The sequence below is a fragment of the Suhomyces tanzawaensis genome (assembly GCF_001661415.1).
Source record: "Suhomyces tanzawaensis NRRL Y-17324 unplaced genomic scaffold CANTAscaffold_1, whole genome shotgun sequence".
NCBI classification, from domain to species: Eukaryota; Fungi; Ascomycota; class Pichiomycetes; order Serinales; family Debaryomycetaceae; genus Suhomyces; species Suhomyces tanzawaensis.
Window position 1 is genome coordinate 591,037 of NW_017963636.1, and position 20,508 is coordinate 611,544.

Sequence of the window (20,508 nt, forward strand, 5' to 3'; positions counted from 1 at the left end):
TTGCTCTGAGTGGATTGGAGCTAGTCTATTTACCCCCTTATTCTCCAGCATTAAATGCCATAGAAGAATTTTGGTCAGTCTGCAAGTCTAAAGTAAAACGTTCTAACCTAAGTAAAAAGGAGCAATTAACTCCAAAGGTGAAAGATGCCACAAGTAAAATCTCTATTGAAAGCTATGAAGGATTTTGTAGACATGCCAGTGAACATATTGAATTGTGTAGAGAAAAGCGATTATTCTAGATGAAATAGGGAGAGAAATCATGAGAGGTTCTTTTGGCCTTGTTTTCGATTACATCTAAGCACGATTCTCTAGATGTATGCTACACGAATGACCTCAGTTGTGGGGGGCTTACATTTTTTTTGAGGTATGAATATGCTGGCCCAAGTATGAATAGTTCCGGCCCCTATTATGAAATTTGGCTTGCCCGTATTACGAAAAACTCCGGGCCGAGGGTTCGAATGTACTTTGGAAACACTGTACTACAATTAATTGCAATTTTTACACTATTCGGAGTTTTTCTCCTCGAGTAAACATATTGTTAAACGTTTCGTATCATTAAATAAGCAATTTCTGGATCTTTATCCAATCTCGGTACTCAGACATTTCAAAGTACAAATGTTTCCGTCTAGCAGAGAAAATTCTGTTTCTCCTTACTTATTCGGAATTTCCCTTCTCCTCATACTGGATCTTGACTTTATCGACAAGAAACAAATCGTGGAGCCACTATCGTACATGTTAGAATTTTTACAAAATTTCCTGAAAATTAGTTTCTACTCAGATTACACAAAAATAATGATGAATATAAATCGATTAAATGTATTAAATTAACTGTGGAATATTTTCATATCCCCCAGATCGCAAGGTAGTTTAACTAGGAAAAACTAATTAACCCTAAATTCTCGGAGAATTTTAAAATGCATAATTATGCTTTACCTAAAAGCTTGGAATACTGGGACTCTACCTCGTGCATCAATTTTTGCAAAGAAACAATCCCGACTTGATGTGTGACATTTGGAAACTTATCCCTGTGCAAACCGAACCATTCTAGTGGTGGAGTAGCATTTCCCAATTCCTTCAATTGTGGTGCCTCGATAATGGCGGGAGCTAATGGCAGATAGACGTATTTTGATTCGTCTGACACTTTATTCAAAGTTTCATTGATAGCCTGATCAATCTTTTCGGTAGGATCCTCTTCGTCCAATTTCAGCTTCAAAATAGAAGAAGATTTTGTACCTTGAGTGTTAAAGATATCTTCGTTGAACTTAGTAGAGTCAAACGAGTTCTTTCTGTATTCGATACGAGAATTCAACGCCTTGGAGTGGATCGAGTACATTTCACGTATGAAATTGACCGATCCAAGATTCCAACGAACATCCACGGTTCCTCCAAAAGACGACTGATAAAGGTATTCAATAACGTTGTTGTCATACTTCTGATAAGTTCTCATGGAAATCTTAAAAGAAGGAAAGACAAAAATAGTTCCTCCACGGGCCTTTTGCGCATACTCCACGAACTCCTCAACTTTACACTGGGCAATAAAGTCCTCCAGTACTGTTGAGGTCATCGATAATGAGACGTTCAAGTCATTGAACTGTATCTCTAAGTCGTTAGATATACCCTCCTTGAATTCATTTTGCTGGAAATTTGCTCTTGACTCATCCAAATGCACTACCAAGACCTTTGAATCATCGAAAGAAGAAGGATAAACGTGAAGGAGAATTCTTCCAGCAATGACTTGAATTCTTGTCTCTAGCTTTTTCACCGTTTCCAAAATATCTGCTCCAGTGAATGATTTAGTTCGATCTCCAATAGACTTTTTGGATATACTCTTTCCTCTTGAAGATTCACGAAGCGTCTCCTTGTACGACTTCTTGTTCTCTTGGATCATTCTTGAGATCGTGTGGTAGATATCTAAGCAGTTAGAGGCAGTTAATGATGTGATATACAACTCCACGGAGTCCAAATTCATGCAAACAAATAAGTGATCTTTGGATATGCTGATTTCATTCTTCTGGTTGAACACGTCAATACTGATTTTTTGGATATTGGCAATTGCAAAAACATGGTAGTCAAATGACATTTTGAGAGCAAGCTCATCAACACCTCCCGACAACAAAATTAATGGTACATCTAATGTTGTACCGTTCTCCAATTTCCAGCTAATGGCAGTATGAATATTCACATTTTGAATATCAAATGACCCGCCCAATCTACCTTCAGATTCTAAACTAATTGTGTCAATTCCCATCTTCAAATCCTGGGCCCAGTCAGTAGACTTCTTTGATACTGCCCATAGTTTCCCTAACTTTAACTTGAAATTTCCTAATGCTTGTCCGAAGTCGACTCTCAAATTAATATTGGAAACAATAAATGTAAGTACCCAAGGGATAGCATACGACGTGGAGACCTCTCTGAATCTAGATGAAATATTCTTATTTGAAGCAAGCTCAGATCTAGTTTGCAATAGATAGTTTGGATCCACATAATGCTCTCTATTTTCTTCTCCACGGAAGTATTCCTTGGGGAACCAAATATCCTTGAACAATTCGACATCCTGAAATTGCTTGACATTGACATAACCGTCAACATCTACTAAGGATCCCGAGGATAGAATACTTGCAACCTCGCCAAATTCCATGGAGCTTGTAAGCATAGCATTCTTGATACTGATGGTTCCACTGATTTCCCTAGAATAGACATGTTGCAATGATGCCGAAACAGAATCAAACAAAATAGCTAGCACCATACTAGGGTCATCTGTCGTTCCACTATTCAATTGAATGTAAATGCCCTCTAAACCCACAATAGCCGCAACCTTCGCTGTTGGAGCGCAGCTAAGGGTAAGTGCTTGTTTTTCAATTCTAACACCAAAGTGGATATCAATATCACTAAAGACATTAGCAAAATCAAAGCCCTTAGATGAAACTGGTGCAGTTTCAATCCCTTTGTTCAATTCAGTAGGGGTCTGTTTTTCTGCTTTATGCATCATATCTTTGATACCTTCAACGATGTCAAAAATAATTGGGATACAAGATGGGTAGAGAACGTTGTCCGAGGATGTTGTCAACACTTCACCCTTGAAAATATGCTTCTTGGCTGCCAGTTTATCATGTCTGTACATTCCAGCAACCTTCACTGCTGGAGAATGTAAGAACAATGATGGGGCGGATTCTGAGGATGAGTCACTTAATCGGTAAAGTAACACGTTTGAACCTTCATAAGTGGCAACTAATTCGATAGAGTCGAAAACCAGCTTAAAGGTGCTAATATATTCATTTGGCTGTTCACTTTCCTTCGGTAATGGCTTCACAACAGGCGGATTATTTTTCAAACGACTAGCAAAGAACTTTTGCATTTGAGATACTGAATTAACTCCATAACCCACAATGACCACGGAATTTGAAAGGAACTTAACATCCAATTCATCACCATGAATGTTTATCCTCATGCTCTTCTTGTCTTCAACCTTATCTATAGTATAGACTAATTGCATGGTGGGCAAGAAAGCTCTATTCAAGTTGTTTTTCTCAGACAGGGAACTAAAGAAGTTGGAAGACCTTGTCCCATTAGCCACTGAGAGATATGCTTCCATCAATGTTAACTTGCCTACCTTTTCTTCCATAATTGCAAAGAATCGCTCAGCTCCTATGATAACACCTGGATAATCCTTAGGTGAGTCTTCGAAAAGCCATCCAAAACAGAAGTTGTAAGCTAAAAGGTGGACCGTGGAGAAGTTGTCAAGAAACGAGTAGGTCTCCAGGGGTGAAGACGACGTAGAGCTTCTTGAAATAGGTTCAGGTGAAGCCGAATCCTCTAAATATTTGGCTTTAAGGAATGCGAAGTCTTCTGAGTCGATGACTTTCATAATGCTATCAACAAGCCCAATGCTTTTAATTAAAACTGGAGAACTCAAACAGACCCTACAGTACTGCGACTCCACCTGTAGAGACTGCAAATCTGTAGTATCATCGGGAGAGTTCAATAATCTCACCGCTATGTTAACATCCAAGATATTAGAGAGCCCAATAGGAATAGAACGATCGATAACACTTAGTCGTGAAGTTGGTATCTCAAAGTTTCCATAAAGCGGAACTATCTTATGGATATTGTCCGAAGTGTTGGCAACATTGTAGACCCCAATAGAAGCACTTTCAACTTCAAAGGAGTATTTTGTTTTCCCATCCAAAGTAGAGACACCAATGTAATCATTACTCAATTTAGCCTTAAATGCCAACAGGTCTAAGATTCTTATTGGGCTGCTCGACAGGCTCCTTGGCTTGCTAACACTTTTGTCGCTCTTGAATATCTTTTCCCATCCATCCGCACTAGCTTTCAAATTGTTTAAGTTCTTCAAAACGATTTCCATGGATTCAACAATCAGAGAAACGAATAGCTTCGTGTAACCGGTATTCGATGTAAATGATAACAAATTGAGATCTTCGTTACAATTGTACTTCATGCTTGTAAGTATTTGGGAGTTCAGCAACTCTAAAATTGGACTTCTATGGATTCTCACTCCAAGATCCACCTTTTGAATGAAAGATTCTACTAAGAGCGTTCCACCCAAATTCTCAATACTAAACTTATTGTCAAGCACAACACCGCTCACATGCAATGGACTCAACACTTCAAGAACCCAAGTGAACTCCCTAATATCAATCTTTAGAACAAAATCAGCAATATTTTGAAGACATAATCCTGAAATGGCTGAAGTACCATGCAGTGACTTCGTATTCAATTGTGGCCTGGAAACAGCAGTTACAGATGGCGTTGAGGTAACTTCTGAAGGGACAAGCGCCTCTAAGAAAGGTATATCCTGCTCGATAAGTCTGGTAATACTGTCCAATAGCTCCTCATTCTTATCAAATACTTTGACAGAAACCTTCTCAATTGATAGATCTGCAATTTTCAAACCATCTTTTATCCCTCCAGCATTTGTAATTAGTGCATCCAAGTCAATCACAGTAACACAGCCAAGTTTGGAGCCGCTCGAGGAAATGGATAAATCAAAGTATGACGATTTGTTGGCAAAGGAGAATAAAGCCAAATCTTCAAGTTTACCAAAGATGGAGGATTCAATTGACCAAGTGATAGATTCAGATAGCAATTTAACTTTAGTACTCGGTAATTGGACATTTTGTTCAAAATTATCGAGATTGAATAAAAGAGAAATCTGGTGATTAGCAGGAATTTGATCATTCTGCTGTTTTGGCGACTCCAGAGGATTTTCAATTACTTCCATTTCCGCCACCGAGACTTCAGTTTTCCCATTTTTATTGTTAGAATGCATGAATGCAAGACCCTTCTTGAGCATGTTCATAGAAATTGTGGATAAATGACTCTTGTATGTAACCAAATTGAAAATGATATCTGAAACAGAAACATTATTGAACACGCCCAACCCTATTGAGCTATTATCTCTGGATTCATTGTACACACGAGCAATAACGCTAGCACTCTGGATATTGAGGAAATCAAAAATGCCAGAGCTACTGGAAATATTCACTAACATTTCTGGAATATTAAACTGTGCGTTGAAACTCTTCTTTTTGTCTTTTTCTTGTTTTCTCTTCAGTAAAACGTAGTTGAAGAAAAAAGCTCTCTGATCATGGTTTGCTTCCCAACTTCTCCAACGCGAAAATATATCTGATATCTCATCAACAGCAGTATCAGGAACCTGCCAATTACTGGTTTTGAAAACCAAATTCTCTTTTTCACACCATTCCTTCGGCAAATTGCTCAAAATATGCCTTAATCTAGAGCTGATTTTCCAGCTATCAAAAAACCTAACATGCTCGTCACTCGATCTTAAAATATTGGCAGGCTTGGTCAAAACATCCGAGTCATTATCGATTGAAAAATCAACTGAAGCTATCGTCAATTTATAAACCAATGCCGCCATAGCTTGATTTTCGGTTATCTTGGGTTTGGAGAATTCTTCTATAGCTGGTACAATCTTTTGATAAAGTTCAAAAGAATACTGCATCAACCACTCGAATTGGTCTTCCTGTATATCTAAATCAATTTCTTCAATATTGGTCGATGTGACCAGTTCTTCATCAATTGGAATTTGAGCCCAACTCTCCACATCCTTGACACTGAATGAGATAGGCAGTTTGAAACTAGATGGATTAGCAATTGACAAAAAGAGTTCCTTAATATGAATTGCCATTGTCACATCTGTTTCAATTTGGATGGTCTTTAATTTCTCTGGCTTCTCAGTTTTGATTGATAGTGCTAATGAGGGTTCCATTATCAAAATATTAGTATGGGGTACTTTAGGAGACTTTTCAAAAACTTCCATAGCTTGCTGGACTTCAAACGATCCAAACTTAATTGAAATCTCCTGGGTAATAAGTCTTATATTCACAATTGAATACAACGCTGAAAAGTAGGCATTTAAACTTGATACCACTTCCGACTGAAGCTTGTCCATTACATTATCTAGTGAAAAGTTATCTTTTTCCTGGAGCAATATTGCAATTGGAAGCAAGCCGCATGGTGTTAAGAATGAGTGAATGTCACCAAGTTCAATAATTATATTATCATATTCAAACATTGGATCTGGCTCATAAGTTGCTGTATAGTCACTGGGGTCATAGTTTTGTGTAGGATAGAACTCTTCTTCGCTGCCAAACCCTGGTTCCTCGGGATTGAATGGATTGGAGGGAGTCTTCCTCACACTGAAATCATCCCATTCTTGCAAAGAGTCCGTTTCCTTTTTACCATTGAATGAATTCCTATTAACTGTTGATTTTGAATAGGAAAATGAATTGAGTGGGTGGTTGACATCGGGAAGAGCAAGGTTGGTTAGGAAACAACCATAGCCTTCATCATAAGTTCCATCTCTATTTTCTTCAAATAATAAGAATGGGGATCTGTGAAATGGTGTATCATTGACCTTGATGTGATCTTGTTGATTCTTTCTATGCTCCAACATGTCTTTCTTTTGACAGAAATTATTGAATACCAAAGAAGTTTTCAAAGCACCCAAGACTGCCCGAGTTCCGTCCTTCTCACCTATGATTTCGGCCAGGATAAAGGGAATCAGTGCTGATGCTCTTGTGGAATACCTCTTGTTAGCCATATCATTGTAAGAAAACAAAATAGGTCTAAGATAGATCATGCAGAAAACGTCACCTTCTGCCCCTGCCACAGACAACTTTAATTGCAAATCACTGCACCTGAATGATAGATTAAGAGCATCGAAGACAATAGGCTCTGGAATGATCATGGTATTCTCGATGTCCTTATACCCATAGACAAAATTCTGAACCGCTGTACCTAAGGAAGTAATAAAGCCAAGGTCAGAATCAATAGAAATAGCTCCTGCCTCGAAGTCCCACTTACAGTAGTATGTAATTTCTTCTGGGGGTATTCCAAACATTCTGTGGGCATGGATGTTTAATCCATCAATGGTGAGATCTGGGGTGCCATTCAAAAATAATGATTTGTAGTATGGTATGTCAAATATGATATCGTTGATACCTGTATTTTCAACTACAATGGCGTCACTCACATGCAGAGCAGATATTGGACTGAGATCACCTTGTAAATCCATGTAATAATTGGTGAATCTAATGTCCACATCTAATGACTCAAATGAGAGACCAATGTGTGACTTGCAATCATACAAGTTAAGTGGCAAAACAATCAATCCATGCCGTACTTGGAAAGTGAATAAAATGTCCACGTCATTATCGGTCTTGATTATTTTCCAAAAGTCAACTTCAGGTTGATCCGAAGACAAGCTAGAAACTTTTGAAACACTCTCAGCTGATTCCATTCCATCTGTTTCAGCGGTGTTGGTGAATTCTTCGAATGTTCTAAAATGAATGTGGTCTCCAAAGTAGTTCTCCCTGATCATAAATAAGTACTTGATGAGGTAACCGTAAAATTTCAAAGTGACAAAATCACCGACCATGCGAATTTCAATATAGTCTGACGTATTAATCTCAATTGAACTGAAGAAAGTGTACGATCCATCAATGGTGAAATTGTTACTTCTTCCCACAACATTACTCTCTGTCATAAAGGTCTTGGCTGTATGCCAAGGAGGAGTATCTAATACTAGATCGAAGAACGAAGTCTTGATACTGTAGGAGACAGTACTTGACTTCGTGAACTCTCCATATAATGGAATAGACAAATCACATGTCAATGAATCACCTTGAAAAGATAAATACTTGTTAACATTGAAATCTAACGGATTGTTGATGATATTAGCATCATTAACATTAAGGTACAACTTGTAATTTTGTAATTCCCATCTGATATTGTAGATAAATGGCCTAAATTCTTCATACGGTGTAGGTGCACCTGATGCAAAATCCCCAAATATATCAGAAAAAAGAAGAGTATGTTCCCTGAGGAAGAATATTCTAGCATTATCTGAAATGAAGTCAAACTGCCATTCACACTTTCCATTCCACTCCAATGGATATCCGACTTTAGCATTAATCTCGTGAGAATCAGCGATAAAAAGTATATCATGGTTGACCGAGGTCCGAATTTCAGGCTCTATGAAGAGAACATTCATCCTGTTGTCCCAACCATTCACTTTGTCAGAAATGTAAGAAGTATAGAACGAAAACGTTGAACCTTGGCTCAACTTCAATTCCAACCATCCAAATGGTCTTGATACTTTATTCAAAGGTTGTTGAGATTGTGGATGTTGATGATTCTGTTGATTCTTCAACTTCAACATTTCTTTGTCTTTACTTTTTTCTCTGGTGGGTACTCGAAAAATTACCTCGTCTTTGACTATAGTAGTAATCTTAAAGCCAGCATATTCTCTTGACATACCTGATGCCAGTGGAAGGGACTTGGGCTGCGAATCCCGTGCTAATGATGGAAAGAACACGGCCTGCAATGGTACTCTTTGCTTGTCTGTCCAAGGTCCATAATAAATTGTTGCCATAGAAAGTTCGATCTCGACCCCATGTTCTGGAACGGGAACCAGTGGGTAATTTGGAATAACATGGCCAGGACTGTCATAATAATACACTATTCTAGTGACAACCGAATCAAGGATAAGAGTGTACTTCGCATACTGTTCATCAGAACTAATGATTGAGGAGAGATTCGCGTCCTCCTGGGCACCAACGTATCTTCTTAACCCTTTCCAAGTTTCATTCAAGGAGTCCAAATCTAGATTCGAATTTTGTTTTCTTCGTGATTGTGCCTTATTAAACAAATTTTGCACTTTGTTGATAGACTTTTTGAATTTGTACCATTGGCTGTATTTCTTCATATGGCTCAAGTTTTTGAGACCAATCTCTGTGTCACGGTCTTCTGAATTTGCGTATCTGTTTCTTTCGTGAGAAATATTTGGTTTCATCCATAACTGAAAGGTGTCAAAATTGATATCATGCCAAAACCTATAGTGGTCCAAAGGATTGGGGGATTTGGTCAAATCGATTGCCCCATTGGCCGATTTGAACGATGCTACTAGAATGGAGGGGGTGGATATGTTACCCATGACAATAGCACCTTTCTTGATTCTAATTTTGAGGGGCAACATGGAAAGGAACATAGGAGGAGAAAAAGGCTTTAATTGCGGGTCTTCTTTGTTCTTCATGCTATTTTCAGAAGACGACACCGACTTGCTGGTATTCCGATACCTCATGCTGGAGCTGTGGGTAGACTCCTTTGAAAACCACTCGTCGCTGCTTCTGCCTTGGTCTTGCTGGGAGAGGGTTTCGATGATCCCGTCGTATGCAAATGTTCTATTGTAGTAGAATACCTCCACCCCATCCAAGCTCAACAAGAACCGGAACGGGAGTTTCTTGTTTTCGCTGTCCATGTCCACGCCTTCTGAATCGTTTCGATCTATGAAGTATGCTGATATTCGTGTGAGCTTGAAAAGCCAGTATCGCCAGGTCAAGTTGAGCTTTATGATAGATATGGTGTAGTCCTGGGTAATAATGGTGAGGTTCTTGGCGACAATACGCCCTCCCAACGGAGACACCTTGAATGCTTGCATATGGAGCTTGACTCCACACTTCTTCTGGAACAAGATGTTGAAAAGCTGCGATAGTACCCATCCCACAAGTCGGTTAAAGTAGAACACGAACGCTATCCCCAAAATGAGGGCTAAGATCCAGTCCACCAAGTAGATCCAGCTCGAGTTCTGCTCGAGAGAGTTGGACACCACCGATATACGCTGGTCGCGGAACGCCATGCTGTGGGGTATGTGTGGATAGTTGTGTGTGCCGCTGTTATGGAGATACTTGATGTCGCATCACGTGTCGCCCATCCGCAGCAACACAGACATAAACAAATATCGCAACTCCCTAGCTACAAATAATTCTAGCACATCCTGACACTCAAGTCGTTACACTCCACATAGTCTGTTCCCAATACCCTCTCGTCACAAGCAATTGTCATACCTCCTTTGTTATGACCGGAAGACCCCTTATCTTCTCTGATAAGGAGAATGCCGCCAAGGCTGTCCCCAAGGCAGGCTTTCTGAACTCAGAAAATCAGTTTCCCCAAAGAAAAGCGCCCTTGGGAGCCAAGCCTACGCAAGGAAGACGTGTTCCTATGGCCAGAGTGCCCTTGGGTGGAAAAGACCTGAATATGTTGGCTCCTGGCTTGAGCAGGTCGCAGTCTACCCTTAACACTAAGAACGTCCGACCCAAGGTGTTTTTGCCCAAACCCCCCGTCTTGTCCAAAGCAAACTCTTCCCTTGGCTTCACCCATACTAGCACCAACTTCACAAAACCTGCCGTCGCAGTTGCGCACGAGGCACCCGTGGACACCCGTCCAACACTAAAATTCACCAATGATACACAATTGGGCCCCGAAAAAGCCAACCGTCTGGTCAACTTGATACCCGATACCCCTACAGACGATCTTGTGAAGCAAGCATCCGAACATCTTCTTCCTGATAGTCAGGCATTATCCTCCACCCTCACAGCTAAAACCAAAACCCTACATGCTTCAAACATCTATATCCATGACATCAACTACAACAATGTTGACCCCGTTAAGAAATTGAAAAGATCCAGTTCCAGTTCCATGGATTCTGGCACTAACAAGGCCCAAAAGTTCAGCACAGACCGTTTGGAGAAATTCAACCAAGAATTGATCGAAAACGACTATAGTCTTGAATATGTTCCTAAAGAAGAGTCACCTATTCCTTATGTTCCCCTTGGGATGGAATCACTCGATAACGATGATCTAAACTTCTTTTCCAAACCGCATTTAACCAAATCATCGCATAGCACTTTTGAACAACTCGACAATGGAGTGATGCTCAAGGATCTCGATACCAGTCTTTCTTTCGGATATGAAGAGGAGGTGTCCAATGATGGCCTCAACTACCCTAAAGTTCCGGAAACGACAGGAGAGGATGAGCAATTAGGATTAAGCGTTGATGAGTTGCACGATCTATTGGATTAGCCTAACTCTGGGGAGCGTTTTAGCTGTGCTAAGTGTGAGTTGAACTCATATTTTTCGCTTCTCAAGACCTTACTTACTGCATCAATTCATTCTCATTGTGGCGACACGGGGCAAATATATGGTCAACGACTCTATAGATCCAGATTGCGACAGAATCTCGCAATTATCGTTACACTACATCTTTAGTTCCTATTAGCGCAGAGTTATACTTAATCTAGCCCGGGTAGTATTTACTCACCTACTTGTGATTGTGTTCCTTATACATAGAAAACTCTACATATAGGTCTATATACATGCATCCTATATACATATGACTTACAGGGTTACTGTTGCTGACATTCGGGCTGGGCAGAACCGTAGGCATCTTCGTGATAATGGTCGTCATTATACTCTGGTGCAGGTTTGTCTTCAGCGTAATCGGGTAAGGCGTCTGCTTTTGCTATGGTGAACTCTGTGATGGTATCAATGTTGGCTTCTGGTAACGAGTCTCCGTCAATCGTCTGCTTCTTAATATCGTGTTTACTTTGAAGTTCGTTAGGTAATAAATTCTTCATCTTCAAAATATCATTCTTTTCCAAGTACCAATTGTCACGAGGAAACTCGATATCGACTTCGATGTATAGATCACCTCTTTTGGCTCCACTGCCCCCAAACCAACTCTTTGGAGCATCCTTGACTGGCATACCCTCGTTCTTTATTTTGATGTAGTCGCCAGGTCTTATCACCTTACCAGGAGGTGTGGAAATTTTGATTCCTCTACCATCCAAGTGTTTGACAACAACTTGCGAGAAACCACATAATGCATCAAATAGAGGGATTTTGAATTTGGCATAGAGGTCGTCGCCCTTTCTGGTGAACACTGCGTGGTCTTTACAGGTGAAGGTAAGTTTGACGTCGCCGGTTTCTTTGCCGGGAAACTGATCAGATTCTTTAGGCAACACAATAGTATCGCCTGACTTAGATCCCTTGACGATATCGAATTCCAAGATCTTGGTCTCCTCTATGACTTTAGTTCCAGTACATTTCTTACACCTGTCCTTGGTACGGTAGATGGAGCCTGTGCCCTCACAAGTGGAACAAGTGACGTATTCTTGGGTGACCAATCCTGGGCCCACTCTCCTGATTTTACGGACATGTCCCTCTCCTTCACAGACACCACACTTCTTCAGCACTGCCGACTTTTTGGCACCCGACCCTTTGCAGTGGGTACAAATGATGTTTCTGGTGGATGTTGTACGGATGACTTTGCCCTTGAAAAGGTCTTCCAACGTGACCTCGACGTCGATCTCGGCGTCTTCGGTTTTGTTGGGTGGCCTCTGCCTCGAGTGGCTGGGGCCACCGCCATTCATGTTGTTGAAAAAGTTGTAGAAGTCATCTGCTCCGTATTCGCCACCAGCTCCTCCTCCATAGAAGTTGTCGAACGGGTTGCCTGCAAAGTCGCCTGGAGCTCCACCATTCTGGTCAGTAGTTCCGTAGGTATCGTAGTGCTCTTTCTTGCCCTCATCAATCAAGATCTCGTAGGCATGGGAGATTTCCTTAAACTTGCTTTCGGCGAACTCTCGGTCCTCTTCAGTCACTTTGTCCGGGTGGTACCTCAATGCCAACTTACGGTATGCCTTCTTGATTTCCGAAGGTGTGGCAGTGGTTTCCACTTCTAATATCTCGTACAACGAAGTCATCACTAACGTGGTTGCAGATCTCGCTCACTGGTATGTATTTCTCGAGATGAGTGTGCAAGCAGCAGGAAAGACTAGCACGATGATGGTTGTATTCCTGGGGTATCTAGTAATATGTTCCTGCCAAATCAGTGAGCATATGGGTTTTTTCCAGAGATGAGGATGACTGACCGAAAACTACCAGCCGTAGAAATTGTTTTAAAATCAGAAGCTGGGGAATGCGAAGATAGCAGCACATCGGGTGGCGAGCGATACACATCATAGTACTAGTGAGACAATTTCAGCCAGGAAATGTCTGGAAGACTTAAGGGTTCATTAATCAATTTTAGTGCGTGATTAGAAGGAGAATATTTATGGGTTGCCAGGAAGAAGTCGCCTTGAAGAATGGAGTAGTAGGTTGAAGTAATCGATTATTCTACACAGAGATCTGTAGTTGAAGCAATAAGTTTAACAATGGCCATGTTTAAGAAGCAGATGCCAAATGAATTAATCATCTCGTCCAGAGAAATTATTAATAGTTACAGACTTCCCGACCTCTACAGTCAGCCATTCCCTGATTCTAAGAACTGTTGGGCTCACATAAAGGTAAGCTACTTGGAGTAGAGTTAAAAGGCAAAAAAATACCGACACGAGCAGGGTTCGAACCTGCGCGGGCAGAGCCCAGAGGAACCTGCATCCCCCGCCTTAACCACTCGGCCATCGTATCTTGTTCACAAAAGCGCAACCGAAAAAGTTGAATAGATGCAGTTATGTGAGAAAAACTCACGTGACTTGACTCATCAGGCTTGACCATAATTTATCATTAATGATTAAAATAATGATACATTTTCCTTTGAAATAGGCTGATAGTTTTCCTAGCGAGCTCTGGTAAGTTACTTGAAACTTAAAGAGGAATCTAGAGACAAAATTATAGTATACATCCCATGAGCACAAAACAAAACCCTGGTCTGGATAACAACAAAGACTTCCTGCCCTCCTTGGAGGAGAAGACTCATCTAATAGAATTCCCACTTACTCACACTCACTACCCACCGATCTCCCCTCACTCTCCTTAATTGTCCCCTCTGTCTCAGGTACCATGACTAATCTGTGGTTGAGCCGCGCGATATATTTTTGACATATAATCGATAAGAAACTCCAATCACCATTACCATTAAAGTGAAGCCTGGATGAAGCAGTCTCTGACCGAAAAGACTAGTGCATGGAAGAGATACAAATGAATGCTGCCTCCGCCAGTCAACATGTGTCCGAAGACTCCGCGTCTGAGAAGGTCCCTCAACCACTGCGGCCTCTGCTGGGGTCTGTTGTGATCAAATACTTGCCCATACTATTGCACCTAGTTAACGCCTCTATTTGGGGAGTTTTGGCTAGAAAGGGTCTCATCGAACTTACAACCTACCGTGGGGCATATCTTGCAGGAGTTATATGGGCCAATTTTGCTGCATGTTTTATTATGGGGATGGCAGTGGATAGTAACCACGTCTGGTCGGGGTTGGTTGGCCCTGAGTACCCCAACAAAGACTCTATTCCCTTATACACTGGCATTACCACTGGCTTTTGTGGTACGTTATCATCATTCTCGTCATTTATCCTAGAGATTTACACCTTCACCTCCAACTCCTCGACCGAGAAATTTCACCCCAATGGTGACGGGGCTAAGGAGTTCTTCTCGGTGATCATAGCACACCTTTCAGTGTCAGTCGGGGGATACTTAGCGGGAAGACATCTTATTGCAGAAACAGACATCCACATTCCAGCCTTTACCAGGAAGTCATACAAATTTGTGGAATTGGCAATGATCGTCCTAGGAATATGTGCTTACATTGTCAACTTGGTGTTATTGGGCGTGAAGGATAATGGCACCTGGCGACTGTGGACATTTTCCGTTCTTTTTTCTCCCTTTGCGGTCATCCTTAGATGGTATCTTTCCAAAGTGTTGAATCCGAAGGTTCCGAGCTTCCCATTAGGTACTTACACGGTTAATATTTTTGGGACAGTTATCCTCGCAATTCTCACGTTATTGACCAGAGGGGTTCTTGCTGATAGGGCTCACTCGTACAGTAACATTCTCAGTTGCCATGTGTTGAGAGGGCTTGAGGATGGTTTCTGTGGGACCCTCACTACAGTTAGCACGTTTGTGGTGGAGTTGTGTGCATTAAAGGTATTTCATTCTTACAGGTACGGATTTGTATCGATAGTGCTATCTTTCTTGTTGGCATTATTGATCATAGGGCCGTACCAAATAATCCATAAGTCCTTGTCCAATCCCATTTGTTCCAGCTAAGCATTTTAGAATTAGAGTAAATAAATTCACTTTAGCATTGAAAATTTGTAATACTTCTTCATTGATAAATCGATTAGTTCCAGGAGATTATATTCGACTAAACAAGAGTCACGACGTAAACTGATAACTGAGTAAGCCAGGTCTGATTTTCAATCTAGAGGGGAGAAAGAATTGGGAAAACATGCTTCATTTATTCAGCTACATGTAAGGAAAACCTACTTTCAGGGGAAAAATTCTACAAACTACTAGATCTGCTACATTCATACTCGCAAGCAGTAATTGGAGTATGAGATGAACATTATTCCATGGCGATGGTGATGTAGCATAGGGCCGGTATGCGCAAAAACGCTGTTTATTCGTGATTCTATTTCTTTTCTAGCCCTTTTTATCAATTGGTCCTAGCCTCGACAGACTAAACCATGGTAACCATTTCTTTTCTATGCACTGTTGCCTCTCCAGACGATTTTCTGTGCACTAACCTTGTTTGTGCTCAACAAATGCAACGCTTGATTGGCAGACTCCAAGCCAGGCTCCAACACAAGCAAGTTGGAAGTTTTCAACTGAGAGACAATCTCAGGCAACTTTGTCGTCCAGAATTGGTTGTAGCTTTCAGTCAAGCCCCCAAAGACAGGAACTAAGTGGCCAGCCAAAGTCTGAGCGTTTCCATCGCCGAAATAGGCACATGTTCTTCCAAAATGGATATTTCTCGACGAATCGGTGTTGATGCTCTCGGGGCCCATGAATGACAAATTGTCGACCCACACTTCCTGGGAGCCTTCCAATGAGTCGTAGAGTTGTTGGAATGTCTGTGGAGTCGCCACAGCGTCGAGAGCAAACGAAATATTTCCAGCAGCAGTCCGTTTTATGTCTTCTACTACTGCAGCGTCATTATAGTCAAAGATTTCGTCTGCGCCCAACGATCTCAAGAATTCGTGATTACGCTGGGAGGCAGTGGTGATGACCTTCAAACCATAAACCAACTTGGCCACCTGAATTGCAAGCACACTTGCACTGGTGGCACCACCCCAAATCAAAATATACCTGGAGGCATTCTCCTGCTTATTGTAAGGAATATTGATGCTGTGGGACAATGACACCGCCACTGTGGCCAAGCTCAAGGTGACTGACGCAGCCCCCTCGAAACTGGCAATACTTCCAGAGGGGCTGGTTCCCATAGGAAGAGCGGTTTCGCTTAGAGTCTTTTTGTAGTTGATGGTGGTGGCAGGGTCTGCGACAACGTACTCAGCCCACGCACCTCTGTTGAAGTCGAGGTTACCACGCAAGAACGTGGACACATGGTCGCCTTCTTCGAAACCAGTGACATTTCTGCCTACAGCAAGAACTATGCCAGAGGCGTCAGTGCCGGCAATGGCTCCGTAGTGGCCCCATCCAGGCCCGCGGTGCTTCCAGTCGCATGGGTTGGCGGCGTATGCCACTGCCTTGACAAGGATCTTATTGTCATCGATTTGCGGAACAGGGCCATCCCCAACCTGGACAAAGGTGTCAGGCTCGGAGGGTGCAAGCAGAATGGCTTGTTTCATGGTTGACATCGTGAATAAAGTTAAAGACAAAGCCTTGATTTGACAGCTTACAAATGAGATGGTCCCGAGATGCGATGGACGGAGGTAGTGGAATAGAGCGCGACCACCGGACTTATGGGCAAATGCTACTAACCGTACTGTTCAGGAAACTCATTACTCTAATACCACTCTACTAGCAATGGAAATGCAATTCGGCTAAGCATTGATTGGATGGAAAATGACCATTGAAAGTACCAATTCAACGGGCTACAGAAAATAAATCAGAAGCAGTTGATGAGACATGAAATGCCACCTAAGTAGAAGAACTTAGATGATTGTATGTGATAGAGTTTATGTTTTTGTTGAGATTATGTTTAGTTATACAAATAGCTGGAATATTTTTGTGGCTATGTATTATTTAGATAAGATTGGAGCTCTTAGTGATGTAAAGTCGCAAGGACTGTTATGGGTTTGCTTTATAAGCGACTGAGAAGTCAACGGCAGCAAATGGCAATAAAGTAAAACTTCAGTTTTTGCTTACCTTCAACACGGAATAAAATACGTATACACCATTTCCAGTTACAGTTCACTGTTTTTTGCCGACTTCAGTTCTGAATAAGCGTGATAAAATAGTTGGGTATGTTTTGATATTGAGCTTACGTAGGGAACCAGAATCTGGTTGGAGGAAAAAGAGCTAATAGTGAATTAAGCTACCCTGTAATACTTCTGAATGGCCGCTATACCCCGGACCAAGACCAAGACTACGCCCAGTCTTATCCATGATTCAGCTTGTTTTTTTTTTCGAGGTCTTTCCGACACAATTATTAAGCCCCTAGTAATAGATGACTCGCCATACTGCCAAATGATCTCACAGTTACTAAGCATCAGGGTCAATCAATTGAGTAATGACTCCTCGAATGTCCGGTCAGGTTCCTTGGCCTCGCAGCCGAATGCGTCTACTAATTAGCTCTTCACTCAGAAGAAGAGCTTCCGTAAAATCTGAACGGTAATAATTAGGCAGTCGCTGCTTCTTTAAACCCATACTCCCTTCCCACTTTCAAATTATTAGTGCCATACAATTTACTTGTACTCATTCGCAATGTCCAACTCTTGATTCTTACCCCGGATTTGCACCCAAGAACATGCACGTGACTGTTGGGAGCCATGGCCGTATCCCCTGGTATGAGGGGAGGTTCGGGGCTTGCATGACAGTATGTTGGGTAGCCGACTGGTAGTAGGGCTTTGAATGATCCCCAGTCCTTCATATTCTTTCAAGTATTGCTAATGCTACTATACCGTTCGTTGGATGAATAACCCGAAGATCGGAAAGGAATTATCAAGTTCAATTTCTGGTTTAGAACTCCGAAAAGTTGACGGGGCATCGAGATCTCCCATATATTGGCTCATATAATGCATATACTTCCGTAGATTACCGTAGTAAGTAAAATATTTAGAAAATAGACATGGATAAGCAAGAAAGCACGCCCCAAAGTTCAAACCTTGACATCCCCGAAGCGGTAATGGCGGCTGGTGGCGCCAGTAGCGATACACTAATAACTAATAGCTACCACGTTTGCTCACCGCAATTCAATCTTTAAAGGATTTATAAATAGGGGATCTCTCAAAAAGGGAACAAATACGCCAATTTTACAATGTCTTCCAGTGGTGACACTTTTCCTACAGATGTCAAGTTGCAATACGTTCCTTACACCAAAGAACACGCTGAAATAGTCAGCAGCTCCAAGCCAGTAACACTCAATTTATCTGAGCTATTGCCTGGCAAGACAGTGGTGTTCACTTCTGCAATTGGGGCGTTTACTCCTCCATGTACCGAGAACCACTTGCCTACCTACCTCAACAATGTGAGTAAATTCAAGAAGAAAGGAGTTGACAGAATCGTGGTGTTGACCATCAATGACCCCTTCGTCAACAGTGCCTGGTCCAAGGCTTTGGGCTACAAGGACGAAGAGAATTACGTCATTTTCGCAACCGATCCTAAGGCTGAATTATCAGGCAAATTGGGAGACAACTTTGTAGCAGATCTATCGAGCGAGGGCTTGGGCACCCGCAGCAGCAGATACGCGGCAATTGTGGATGATGGCCACATTGTGTACTTGGAAAGCGAGGATGGAGGGGCGTTCACCGAGCGGTCGCATGCCTCGTCTTTGTTGGAAAGACTTTAAATATGAATTGATGACTACTTGACAAAGTTTGTAGTGGCTTGTCGGCTGGACACCTTTCCTGAGATTTCTGTAAATAGGGTAACCAGAAATCTTGTGCCATCTTTCTCTACTGATGTTTTTCCAGGATTTCCCTAAAAAAGTAGAAACTTGAAGTATGATTATGCAAATTGCCAATTGAATAAATTGTCTACTTTGAATGCATTAGTAGTCATCCACTAATGGCCACCAAATAGTACCAGTATGCACCTAAGCGGCTAGATGGTACCAGATTCTCCAAAATTCGATTGAGGCTGTGAAATCTCCCTGAAGTAAATGCTTGCGAAAATGAAAAATAGTGCTCCCACCCTCTATACCCCCCTTTAGTTCCAATAACCCCCCGTACTAATCGGTCAGCTCAATATTTGCACCTACCACTCGTTCGGATGCCCCTCGTCATCTACTTGTCCGCCATTGCCATGGTGGCCACCCTGACATCCACCTCAGTGTCCTCCATATAATGCGTGGCCCACGACCTTTGTGTAATCTCCAGTCTCGACCAGCACCAGAGCAAAACAGTCCAAAAAAGACACCATAGCTTTTCCTATCCTAATAGTACACATTCAAAATGGTACGTGAGTTCTACGAGCCAAGACCGCCCAGGAGCACTTCGGGAAGTGGGGCCAATCGATTGATCGACCAATGGCTGGCTTCACCAATGGTGGTGGCGATGTCCAACTGGCGTCATACGCCATGCCTCCAGAACAATATACTAACGCAATCAGTCCAGATCAGGGTACGCATTGAGTGGTAGAGCCCAGGTAGGGCCTCAGGAACCCCATACTAACGTTTAGTGTTGCCGTTGCCGATGAATCCTTAACAGTCTTCAACGACTTGAAGTTGGGTAAGAAGTACAAGTTTGTGATTTTCGCCCTCAACGAGTCCAAGACCCAGATCGTGGTCGACTCCACCTCTACCGACACCGACTACGACGCCTTCTTGGAGAAGTTGCCCGAAAACGAGTGCAAGTACGCCGTGTACGACTTCGAGTACGAGATCGGCGGTGGTGAAGGTAAGAGATCCAAGATTGTGTTCTACACCTGGTCTCCTGACACTGCCCCCATCAGATCCAAGATGGTGTACGCTTCGTCCAAGGACGCTTTGAGAAGAGCCTTGAACGGAATTTCCACCGACATCCAGGGCACTGACTTCTCGGAAGTGGCCCACGAAACCGTGTTGGAAAAGGTGTCCAGAGGTGCCGGCTCCCATTAGTGAATACACGAACGATTATTAGTAGTGTGTAGCTGACACTGAAGTACATTGACTGACGTGAGACTGATGTTCTGTCGCTCACTGCCTAATCCGGTCGTGTCAATCCCCCTTGCTGTTTGTCAGGCGCCTGTCCGACATAAATCTCCTGAACCACAATCGGCCTCTGTGCTAGGCTATTTATACCCTGCGGT

At 42.1% G+C, this 20,508-nt stretch overlaps 7 protein-coding genes and 1 non-coding gene across 8 annotated transcripts; 4 read left to right on the top strand and 4 right to left on the bottom strand.

Annotated features, from left to right (window-relative positions):
* Positions 1 to 812: 812 nt before the first annotated feature.
* On the bottom strand, positions 813 to 10,210 carry CANTADRAFT_24469 (uncharacterized protein). The gene has a single exon (XM_020207128.1). The coding sequence runs from the start codon at positions 10,181 to 10,183 to the stop codon at positions 923 to 925; it is 9,261 nt and encodes a 3,086-aa protein (XP_020066694.1). The 5' UTR covers positions 10,184 to 10,210; the 3' UTR covers positions 813 to 922.
* Positions 10,211 to 10,401: 191 nt separating this feature from the next.
* CANTADRAFT_19202 (uncharacterized protein) lies at positions 10,402 to 11,406 on the top strand (the record flags this gene model as incomplete). Its single annotated transcript, XM_020206422.1, has 1 exon — positions 10,402 to 11,406. The coding sequence occupies one exon, from the start codon at positions 10,402 to 10,404 to the stop codon at positions 11,404 to 11,406; it is 1,005 nt and encodes a 334-aa protein (XP_020066695.1).
* A 323-nt stretch (positions 11,407 to 11,729) lies between these two features.
* Positions 11,730 to 13,085, bottom strand: CANTADRAFT_3668 (uncharacterized protein; the record flags this gene model as incomplete). The annotated part of the gene is made up of 1 exon (XM_020208690.1): positions 11,730 to 13,085. The coding sequence occupies one exon, from the start codon at positions 13,083 to 13,085 to the stop codon at positions 11,730 to 11,732; it is 1,356 nt and encodes a 451-aa protein (XP_020066696.1).
* A 621-nt stretch (positions 13,086 to 13,706) lies between these two features.
* CANTADRAFT_t43 lies at positions 13,707 to 13,788 on the bottom strand. Its single transcript has one exon. It is a non-coding gene; the product is annotated as a tRNA-Leu (tRNA).
* A 510-nt stretch (positions 13,789 to 14,298) lies between these two features.
* CANTADRAFT_19204 (fluoride transporter) lies at positions 14,299 to 15,366 on the top strand (the record flags this gene model as incomplete). Its single annotated transcript, XM_020206423.1, has 1 exon — positions 14,299 to 15,366. One exon carries the CDS (start codon positions 14,299 to 14,301, stop codon positions 15,364 to 15,366), a length of 1,068 nt encoding a protein of 355 aa, XP_020066697.1.
* A 437-nt stretch (positions 15,367 to 15,803) lies between these two features.
* On the bottom strand, positions 15,804 to 16,907 carry CANTADRAFT_43613 (zinc-binding alcohol dehydrogenase family protein; the record flags this gene model as incomplete). Its single annotated transcript, XM_020208985.1, has 1 exon — positions 15,804 to 16,907. The coding sequence occupies one exon, from the start codon at positions 16,905 to 16,907 to the stop codon at positions 15,804 to 15,806; it is 1,104 nt and encodes a 367-aa protein (XP_020066698.1).
* A 1,631-nt stretch (positions 16,908 to 18,538) lies between these two features.
* CANTADRAFT_45653 (peroxiredoxin family protein) lies at positions 18,539 to 19,069 on the top strand (the record flags this gene model as incomplete). The annotated part of the gene is made up of 1 exon (XM_020209236.1): positions 18,539 to 19,069. The coding sequence occupies one exon, from the start codon at positions 18,539 to 18,541 to the stop codon at positions 19,067 to 19,069; it is 531 nt and encodes a 176-aa protein (XP_020066699.1).
* An 828-nt stretch (positions 19,070 to 19,897) lies between these two features.
* COF1 (cofilin) lies at positions 19,898 to 20,317 on the top strand (the record flags this gene model as incomplete). Its single annotated transcript, XM_020209285.1, has 1 exon — positions 19,898 to 20,317. A coding segment is annotated over one exon (420 nt), but the record flags the coding sequence as incomplete, so codon positions are not given.
* Between the last annotated feature and the right edge of the window lie 191 nt (positions 20,318 to 20,508).

What these genes read in the sequence shown, in the direction of transcription:
- CANTADRAFT_24469 (XM_020207128.1), bottom strand. Translation starts at nt 10,183, where the DNA reads ATGGCGTTCCGCGACCAGCGTATATCGGTGGTGTCCAACTCTCTCGAG.